This window comes from Drosophila biarmipes, unplaced genomic scaffold (assembly GCF_025231255.1).
Source record: "Drosophila biarmipes strain raj3 unplaced genomic scaffold, RU_DBia_V1.1 ptg000009l, whole genome shotgun sequence".
NCBI classification, from domain to species: Eukaryota; Metazoa; Arthropoda; class Insecta; order Diptera; family Drosophilidae; genus Drosophila; species Drosophila biarmipes.
In genome coordinates, this window is record NW_026114530.1 from 806,936 (window position 1) to 817,948 (window position 11,013).

Sequence of the window (11,013 nt, forward strand, 5' to 3'; positions counted from 1 at the left end):
GAAGAAGGCTCCTCCGCTGGCTTGTCCCCCATTGGTATGAGTACCAACCGCTGAGTTTTCCAGTGACTAGGGAACACACCTTCTGTTAGGCATGCATTATACATGAGAACATATTGTTTTATGTTTGCTTTTATGGCTATTTTTAGTACTTTATTCCGGATTCCATCAGGTCCCGGTGCCTTGTCGTCTCTTATTGTCTTCAGAACCTCAAGGACTTCTTCAGGACTTGTGCGCTTTATGCTTCTCGTGTCTACGATCGGTGCTATACGCGCCATACTCTCTTGCTCAGGGAATAGTGTTTCGACTATCCTTTTTAGGATGACTACTTGTGACGAGTTTATATGCGAAGCACCAAGGGTTGGAGTCTATTTCTTCGCATATATTATTAAAGCACCTGCGTTAGCTTTCTTTTATGGATTTTTCCAGGGCTCGTCTTTTTTCCCTGTAGTATATCTGGAGTGCCCTGGATTCGAGTCTTCCTCTTGATCGTTGGTTTGCGCGTCATGCTCTATGGCATTCTTTCCTGGCTTCCGCAATGGATTGGTTCCACCAGTATGCCGGTCTTCTCCTTGATGGGGTTTTCCCCTTTGCATAGATGCATCACAGGCTACATTGGTGTAATCTGCGATGCGGTTTGCCCTTTCTTCAGCTGATCCGTTTGTAGAGAGGTCCTCGAACAACATCTGCACCTCTCCACGTCTAGCGTTTCATGTGCATGTGCATGTGCAGGAAAAGGAGAATAGTTTTCTCCCAACATAATCATCCTTATTCTACAGTGGATAACCAGTGGCCAGTCGGCCCAGAGAAACAGTGACAGTAGGGGCAACATTTGGATATCTCCTTCAACAGGACGGCTGCGCGGGATCACGCTCACACCCACTGGGAGAATATCTTTCAACACCACCAATACATTATTTAATTTCCAGATACACGATAAATTTGAATGATTAGTATATTTAATCTAAAATAGATTACAACACAGCTATTGGTACTTACCATTTTTCCGCTCTTTCTTATTAGGAAAAAATTATGGGGAAAATTTAAAGTCAACCATCGATGTTAATATCGATGCTAGAAATTATACATCGATGTTGGGTATTCTTTATGAAAGATCGATACAGCGTTAAAACATCGATGGGTCGACAAGCCTCTACTCGTTATAAAGTGGCTTTGGACGGCTTTCCTGGAAGAAGTACCCCCTTGGTCACTGGACGTTTTTCAATGCCGCGTGCCGTACAAATGTCGATTACGCCATCGGTTTCCGGAAAAACTGAGTCTATGTTTCCGAGTCGGCACTCATTTGAGGGAAAATTGTCATCCTTAATGACGACCATGTCGCCAATGCTCAGATTTTCGGTGGGAACTTGCGTTTTGTTGCGCTTGTGGAGTTCTTTGAGGTACTCATCCTTCCAACGAAAGCGGAATTAGTGATGGAGAGACATTATGTGCTGCCACCGGCTAAGAATGGACTTTACCTCAGGTTCCACTATGGACAGAAGAGTTCCTCCGACAAAAAAGTGCCTGGTGTCAATGCTAAAAGATCAGTTGGATAGCGGTCTGGAATTTGAATAAGATTCGATTTTCGCTAGAAGAGTGGACAGCTCTTCAAAAGTGTGATTCCGTGTACCGGTGGACTTGTAAAGCATGGTCTTGAAGCTCTTGACACTAGCATTCTATAGGCCGTCCATATCCCAGGTGGAATGAATTGCCAGGTGAGCTGCTAATGACTATACGCATCAGTCACAGACTCTTTAAAGGCTTGCAGAAAATATCGGGAAAGCACGGAGGAAGCGCCGATGAAGGTTTTTCCATTGTCGTACTGGACTTGGCGAGGACACCCTCTTCTAGATACGAAAGGAGCAAAGGCGGCATGGAATTTTTCAGTCTTTAAGTCGTATGTAGGCTTTAGATGGATGACCTTTGTAGAAAAACAAGCGAAAACCAACGCATACCCTTTTGTAATGACACAAGTTCTTCCGGTATAATATTAGCAGAAGCCGCGAGAGTGAACGTTCGTACGGTAGTTTAATAAAATGTCGTTCATCATGGTTCATGGTACATGGAGAGAATTGATCTTGCCGCGGGCACTGGACGCTTCGGACTCAAGCAGCGGTATTTTTCAGGCAAATACCTGCTCTGAGTACAAATGGTCATGACCTATTCTGTGGCGGCAATGTCCTGGGCCTCTAGACGAACACCGGACAGCGGTGGGTGCTTGCGACATCGCTGGATGAATCAATAGACATACGCGAGGACCCGCAAGCAGTGGTGTCATTTTTTCCTGAGCAAAAAAGCTGGATCAACCAAAAAAAAGCTTAAAAAAACGGAATCCTAGAAAAAAAAGGTTAAAAAGGTTGATTTTGATCAAATTTTTAGTTGTTGGTTTTTCATTAACAAAAGCATATAATTATATTTAACAAAAAACCAAATTCACTTATGTAGTTATTTTTACACTAATTAAATTATATTCAATAGTTCAATATGTACAAGTCTCCATGTTCTATTGCAGCTAGGCAGCTGAGTGGTATTTGGTAGTTAAAGCAGCACTTATTGTATATAGTTGTCCGATCCGGCTGGTTCCGACTTCCGACTACCTGCAATAGAAAGAAGACTTTTGGGAAAGTTTCGGCCCGAAACGGATGGACAGATGGACGGACTGACGGACATGGCTAGATCAACTCGTCTAGTGACTCTGATCAAGAATATATATACTTCATGGGGTCGGAAACGTCCCCTTCACTGTATTGCAAACTTCTGACTGAGAGTATTATACCCTCTGCAAGGGTATAAAAAGCGTAGGAGACAACTCGTTCAAACAACTAATTACAAGGACAATGTGTGAACGGGTGTTTCTGTCGATTAGGAGAAGCTGGACAGCTATTTTTCTGGCGACTCTAAGAAGCAGTGGACAACAGCAGTTTTAACAGCGAATGTTAGATTTCTGATGCTAATGTAAGCAGCAACACACACCGAGGAAGGCATAAGGAGAAGCTGGTCGCGTTTATAACCGAGCTTTTATATTTCATAATTTGTAAATCAAAATTAGCATTAAGTCAAAGATTGAAAGTATACAAATGAATACAACTGGTAAAGTTCAACATATTTCCGAGTTTTTATTACAAAGTGTGTGAAAGACCCCCAGAGTAGACTTCTGCTCAACTTTGACGATCGGGTGCGAATCGTCACAACATTTTGGTGGCCCATGAGGGGACCATACACTCATAACTTCATCAGCTTCCAATATTTGTAAACATACTACAATCTTTGTGCTTACTTGTGTGCAAATCTACTATTAATTTAAACCAGCAAAGTTACGCAACCTTTGCCACGTACATCCCATAACGGAGCCTCGAATAACGGAGGAATCAAGAAGTCGAGGAGAATAGCGGATTCAACCCATACGAAACCAAGTTTCCGGTTCCAATACAGGTATCAGGTGATCAATCCATAAACAACACCTTTGTGCCCAGTCCTGTTTCCACAATTCAGCTGCCCAAATTGCCCGTACCCCACTTTCCAGGAAATTTTGCAGATTGGCCATCTTTTTATGACAGCTTTACGCAGCTAATACATGAAAATCAATCTCTTTCAAACATTCAAAAATTTCATTTCTTGAAGCAAGCACTACCGCACGGACGAGACCAGGATTTAAGCCATATGGCATTAACAGAAACCAACTAAGCAGTGGCATGGAACCTTGTGGTAAAACGATACAACAACCCTCGACTGCAGTTCATGTACAATATGAATGCACTGTACGGAATCGAGCCACTGTCCAAGGAGATCGCGGTGGACCTTAGGAATTTGTTAAACCTGGCAAATGTATGTATAAGTGAATTCCGACGACTACACATTGCCATTGATTCCTGTGATCATTGGTTGGTAAATCACTTACTCACAAAGCTGCCTATCAGCACAACACAGGCCTGGGAACATTCCCTGGGCAACAACGTGGAAATCCCCACCTTCACAAAACTGGTGATGTTTCTGCACAATCGATTGGTCAGCATCGACCTAATTGAGAGTAGGAAACCAGCCGTTCCAGTTAGATCATCTATACAATCGACCAACCATCGCCAGACAACCAGACCATCGGGAAACTCCACTGTTAGGGGACACAGCTTCCACAGTACTCTTGAGTCTGGATCCATCAGGTGCTCGCTCTGCCAACAGAATCACGTTCTAAGACGGTGCCCGGACTTCCTTGCCAAGGATTGTTTCGCGCGAAAGGTTATAGTCGACCGCTCAAAGGCATGCATCAATTTCCTTAGTGCTTCCCATTCTCTCAGTCAATGCAGCAGCAACCGAAACTGCTCCCAATGTGGTCAACGGCACCACACTTTGTTACAATTCCCGAATGCTCAACAAAGTCCTTCATTGACTCCTGGAGTATCCCGACAGCATACTTCAGACTCTGGTCGGAGCGCAGACTCTTCAACTCTTCAACTCTTCAGCGCAGTTGCCTCCCATCTGAACTCAACGACCCTTCTTGCTACTGCACTGGTTCGGATCGTAAATAACTCCACTGGGCAGTCAGCTTTAGTTCGAGCTCTCATCGACCATGGTTCGGAAGGCACCCTTATCACAGAAAACATCGTTCAAGCGCTTAGACTCAAACGGCATCCTGTTCGAGCTGAAATCACGGGAATTGGTAATACGTCGCATAATCAGTGCAGGCACAGCACCGACTTCACCATAATCTCATGTTCAGGATCTGATTTTAACGCCTACGTATCCTCAGCCTTCATCCTTCGGTCGCTAACAGGTCATTTACCAAAACAAAATGTAAACATTAAGTCCTGTAAACATCTCCAAGGGTTATCCTTTGCAGATCCTAATTTCATCAAGTCGGGTCGCATTGACCTATTTATCGGTGTCGACATTATCCCGCAATTAATGCTTCCGGACATACGTAAGGGGACGCTGGCAGAACCAATTGCACAAAACACACAGCTGGGCTGGATAGTTTTTGGACCAGCTGAAGCAGCCCAGACGACATCAATCTCCATCCGTTGTAATTTGGCAAACCTAAACAACACGGTACAGATGTTTTTCGAATTGGATCAGGTCTCCACAACAAGACAACTCAACGCAGAGGAAAGATGGTGTGAAGACCATTTTCAACAAACTCATATCTGTCAGCCGAATGGGAAATATCTTGTTCGTTTGCCTTTAAAAACGTTGTTTGACCCCACACAGGTGATCGGCCGGTCAAGGCAAATCGCATTAAACCGTTTTCACGCCCTGGAAAGGAAACTTAATCATCGGCCAGATTTCAGTCAAAAGTATGTCAGCACTATTCAAGAGTACTTCGATCTCAAGCAGATAAAAGAGGTAAAAGGTAGTGAGGAAGAACACACTAGGATCAACGCTCAAAGGCAACTCTCAATCTCTGCGTGCACCGTTCCACATCATGCTGTGATCAAAGACGACAGTTTAACTACAAAAATGCGCGTCGTATACGACGCTTCGTGCAAAACATCTAACGGGAGGTCTTTGAATGATATTTTATGCACGGGTCCCGCCCTACAAAACGATCTTGGAGGAGCTATACTCAACTGGCGTTTTCATCGGTATGTCTTCGTGGCCGATATAACGAAAATGTATCGCTGCATAGATATGCATGATGAAGATGCCCAGTATCAGCGAATTTTATGGCGCGATGAAAAGGGACTCATCAAGGAATATTTTTCGACTACAGTAACGTTTGGCACTGCCTCGGCACCCTTCACGGCGATTCGAGTCATACATCAGATTGCGTCCGACGAGCGTGAACGCTATCCTCTGGCCGAGCATGTCCTTAAAAAGGAAATCTATGTGGATGATGTTCAAACCGGACACGAGACCATCGACGAAGCTCTAAAAATTCGCAATGATGTCATCGCAGCTCTGCAATCAGCAGGCATGGAGCTCAAGAAGTGGGCATCCAACCATCCAGATATCTTAGAAAGCATCCCAACTACAGATCTCTCTAACAGTAGCATTTTTGAGATAGACAATAACGACTCCATTAAAACTTTAGGGTTGTATTGGCATCCAAACAAAGATGGTTTTGGTTTTAATCTTAAGTTTCCTCTCAATCCTATATTCACCAAACGTTCTATACTATCCACAGTAGCACGCTTATTCGATCCGTTGGGATACCTGGCACCAGTGATCATCGCTGCAAAAATCCTGTTGAAGGAAGTTTGGAGTTTTCGTATCGAGCGCAAGGATGAGCCCCCCGCATTATTAGATTGGGACGACCCATTGCAAGATCAACTCGCCGAGCGGTGGCGACAGCTCATTCAAGAGCTCCCCGACATTGAAGAGATCCACATCCCTCGGTGGTTAGGCTTCGATTTAAGGCATGTCTCGACGTTGCAACTACACATGTTTTGTGATTGATCATCCATGGCGTATGCAGCATGCGCTTATCTTCGAGCTAGTTGTACGGACGGTTCCGTGCAGGTTAACTTATTAGCCGCCCGCAGGCGAGTCACACCTGTTTAGCCGCTAACAATTCCGAGAGTTGACTTATCCGGAGCCCTGCTGTGTACACAATTAGCCGATTGGATTGTCAATCAACTTCAAGCATCACATCACACCATATCCGTACACTACTGGTCGGATGCAATGATAGTGCTGTATTGGATCAACGGTGACCCTAGGCGTTGGAAGACATTTGTGTCGAATCGAATTGGAGCAATCCTGGAGGCAAGCTCGCCATCGCAGTGGAGACATGTTCTTACGCAAGAAAACCCAGCAGATTGTGCTACACGCGGACTCACCCCTTCCCAGCTGAAACACCACACGCTTTGGTGGAACGGACCACATTGGCTGCAGCTTTCAGAGGAGCATTGGCCAGTCAATCCAGTTCAGTCCCCAAAATCAGAACTTATTTCAGGAGAGCAATCCTTAAAGCACATCGGAGCCCACATTTGTATAGAAGTGCAACCATTTATCGAATCATATTCCTCCTATAATAAACTCTTATTCGTTACAGCCTACGTCAAACGATTCATTTATAATACTCGTCACAAAAAAGCGGATAGACTCACCGGTCCTATTCAGGTATCTGAATTTCAACAGGCTTTGTTCGCACTGGTGAGGATGGTTCAACAAGAAGTCTATTCGGAAGAATTATCAAGACTACGATCCAACAAATTTCTATCCAAACACAACAAACTCAGCCAGCTATCACCGTTTCTAGACGATGAGGGGCTCATAAGAGTTAAAGGTAGACTTAAAAATGCTTTGCAGCTCTCCATATCTCAACGCACACCAATAATTCTTCCAAAGGCCCACCACCTGACGATTTTGGTTATAAGGAACGCTCATCACAACACCTTACATGGCGGTGTGCAACTAACTTTATCTACAATTCATCAGGTTTTCTGGATCGTCAACGGTAAACAGGCAGTAAAAAGGATTCTGCGACAGTGCGTAACCTGTTTCAAACACCGGCCGTCACCATAAAGCCAACTGATGGGAGATTTACCAGCGCACCTTGTCAATCCGCCCAAACGGGCGTTCAAAGCAACTGGAGTTGATTACACTGGTGCGATTGAGATAAAGTCATCTAGATTCAGAGGTCACACTTGCTATAAAGCATACATTGCAGTTTTCATTTGTTTAGCGAGCAAAGCGATTCATTTGGAAGCAGTCACGGGAATGTCGGCACAGCATTTTCTGTGGGCGCTGCAGCAACATCTATACAGCGACTGTGGAACCAACTTTATTTCATCTGACAAGTCTCTAAAGCTGTGGACCAATGAATTCTATAAAGGAATTGAAGAGACAGTAGTTCCTGAACTTACTCGTCGAAACATTCAGTGGCATTTCAATCCTCCACATAGTCCAAACTTTGGCGGACTCTGGGAATCCAATGTAAAAGCTGTTAAAACCCATCTTTATCGATCGTTTAATGGGATTCGAATGACGTACGAGCAGCTGTCTACCATTCTTGTCCAGATAGAAGCGTGCTTGAACTCTCGGCCATTATGTCCCTTAACGTCTGACTTAGATGATTTGCAAGCTCTCACCCCTGCGCACTTTTTAATCGGGGATTCAATGATGTCTCTCCCTGAGCCTAGTCTTAAGGATTCTTCATTAAACACAGAGTTCCTGAATGGTCAAAGGATGTTTCACCTCTTTTGGAAAAAATGGAGTGCAGATTGGCTATCTCATCTGCAGGCGCGCCCCAAGTGGCGCCACGAAACTGACAATCTTCAGCGTAACGACATGATCATCATCAAGGATGATCGAACTGGTCCTTCTGACTGGAAATTAGGGCGAATCATCGACTTACATCCTGAGGCCGATGGGCTCGTTCGAGTAGCTACAATTAAGACCTCAACGGTTATTTACAAGAGGTCTGTGTCAAAGATTTGTCGTTTGCACTTGCCAAGATTTACTGAATTGTCTAGCCCAAGTACACAACCCATGCAGCTTTGAATGTACCCGCAATTACTCCATAACACACTTCAACCTTTTCAGAGTTTAAGCATGGTCTAAGGCTTTGAATACTGGGTCCAGTATTGGGGGCGGCATGAACGGGTGTTTCTGTCGATTAGGAGAAGCTGGACAGCTGTTTTTCTGGCGACTCTAAGAAGCAGTGGACAACAGCAGTTTTAACAGCGAATGTTAGATTTCTGATGCTAATGTTAGCAGCAACACACACCGAGGAAGACCTAAGGAGAAGCTGGTCGCGTTTATAACCGAGCTTTTATATTTCATAATTTGTAAATTATAATTAGCATTAAGTCAAAGATTGAAAGTATACAAATTAAACAACTGGTGCAGTTCAACATATTTCCGAGTTTTTATTACAAAGTGTGTGAAAGACCCCCAGAGTAGACTTCTCCTCAACTTTGACGATCGGGTGCGAATCGTCACAACAATGTGACAGAGTTTAACCCTTTAAACCCAGAAATACTTTGTACAGACCATCTGTCTTTGAATTCATAATTCAACAACAACTTGAAACGCCATTAAATTGTTATTTTGTATACTTTAAAGATGCATAGCGAAAATCGTTTTAAACAAACACACAAATCGTTTTATGCTTCACTATGTTATTTTATAAAATTTTATGTCCTGAACATTCCGCCACCCATGCAATCGTTAGCGCTGCAACGAATTGCCTACGCCTGCGTACAGGCGCCGGAGAGGATTTACCCGAAAATGGTCTTCTGGACCGGCAGTCCCTCGTCGACCTTGTGGAAGCCCGGCTGGATCACATTCGGTTAGACGTCCGCGCCCAGGATCAAGGAGATGGTGGATGGTCGTTGGATCCGCTCATCCGCGAGCGTTAGCTTTCTGAACCTCATCACCACGCTCTCACTGAGCGCACGGATGGGAGTGCGGAATGTTCGTGCGCATGTTCGGCTCGATCTTGAGGACCATCTCGAACTTGACCGCCTCGGTTACGGACCGCCTTGTTACAGACTATGGCCCAAGGGCTCTCTAGGATTCTATCCTATTAAAATTTCGCAGTCTTTCTGCGATGCGGAGCTTTTTTTAGAACTATTGTGGCGGTGGTATATACAGCGGACCAATTTACTTCTGAATCAAGCATAATTTCCACCAGGTTACAAACGGCTGGCGTCCTTCCAACCCTTTTCGTGGATACCCTCTGACTCCACTGCTAGCTGGTCCATCGGTATTACTTCTAATATAACTAGAGCCGCGTCATGGGATACCGTGCGAAACGCAAAGCAAACCCTTAGGCACACAGTCTCTGTACGGAATCACCCATAATTAACTCCCATTTTTTACGGACCCATATGGGAGCAGCGTACATCAGCGTCGATGTGACAACGCTAACCAGTAATCTACGTCCTGGTTGCCTCAGTCCACGAGTGTTCGCCATAATTCGCGAAATTGCGGCCGCGGTTCTGCCTGCCTTGCCACTAGCGTACGCTAGATGCTCTTTGAATGAAAACCGGTGGTCGATCATGACACCGAAGTATTTTAGGCTTGGGCGAGATTTTATGGTGGCTTCTACAATTTTAATAGTAGCCGTTTCCACTTTCTGCATGCTACTTATCAGGACTGCTTCGGTCTTATGAGCTGCCAAGGCGAGACCCTTAGAATCGCGCAATGCGCTTGCTCGTTTCCCAGCTTCATTGCAGATTCTTTCCGCGTCTGGGAGTTTCTTGGCCGTAACTACTATGGCATCGTGATCCTAAGGATCTCGTCGTACATGACATTCCACAACAAAGGGCCTAGGACTGATCCTTGGGGGACTTCCCCGGTGATCCTGTGAGTCGATTGCCCGGATTCAGTATCGTACAGGAGCAGGCGGCCTTCGAAGTAGCTCGCTATTACTCGCTGTATGTACACTGGGACATTAAGTTTGCTTAATGTTTGCATTTAGTGTGTGGCGCCAGCTAGCGGAGTTGAATGCGTTTTTAACATCCAATGTTGCCGCTATGCAATACTGCTTAGTGCCGTACAACCACCTTATTTCCCTCAATGGCTTTGTCTGCGATTTCGCACAGTTTAGCAATGGCATCGATTGTATATAGTCCCTTTCGAAAACTATACTGCATCTCAGAGAGGCCGTTGGTTCCGACAAGGGCATCTACCAACCGCTGAGTTTTCCAGTGACTGGGGAACACACCTTCTGTTAGGCATGCATTATACATGAGAACATATTGTTTTATGTTTGCTTTTATGGCTATTTTTAGTACTTTATTCGGGATTCCATCAGGTCCCGGTGCCTTGTCGTCTCTTATTGTTTTCAGAACCTCAAGGACTTCTTCAAGACTTGTGCGCTTTATGCTTCTCGTGTCTACGATCGGTGCTATACGCGCCATACTCTCTTGCTCAGGGAATAGTGTTTCGACTATCCTTTTTAAGATGACTACTTGTGACGAGTTTATATGCGAAGCACCAAGGGTTGGAGTCTATTTCTTCGCATATATTATTAAAGCACCTGCGTTAGCTTTCTTTTATTTTATTTTATTTTTCCAGTGCTCGTTTTTTTTCCCTGTAGTATATCTGGAGTGCCCTGAATTCGAGTCTTCC

The 11,013-nt window shown here is 44.7% G+C and overlaps 1 protein-coding gene across 1 annotated transcript; it reads left to right on the forward strand.

Moving 5' to 3' along the window:
- Nucleotides 1–3,744: 3,744 nt before the first annotated feature.
- Nucleotides 3,745–9,296, forward strand: LOC122817929 (uncharacterized). Its single transcript, XM_050889981.1, has 8 exons — nt 3,745–3,822; nt 3,904–4,765; nt 4,832–5,040; nt 5,200–6,326; nt 6,510–6,922; nt 6,986–7,390; nt 8,102–8,354; nt 9,110–9,296. Exons 1-8 carry the CDS (start codon nt 3,745–3,747, stop codon nt 9,294–9,296), a joined length of 3,534 nt encoding a protein of 1,177 aa, XP_050745938.1.
- Nucleotides 9,297–11,013: the final 1,717 nt, after the last annotated feature.

Coding starts and splice junctions, on each gene's coding strand:
- LOC122817929 (XM_050889981.1), top strand. CDS start 3,745: ATGAATGCACTGTACGGAATCGAGCCACTGTCCAAGGAGATCGCGGTG. Junction 3,823..3,903: donor ATTTGTTAAACCTGGCAAAT/GTATGTATAAGT, acceptor TTACTCACAAAG/CTGCCTATCAGCACAACACA. Junction 6,327..6,509: donor GAAGAGATCCACATCCCTCG/GTGGTTAGGCTT, acceptor AACAATTCCGAG/AGTTGACTTATCCGGAGCCC.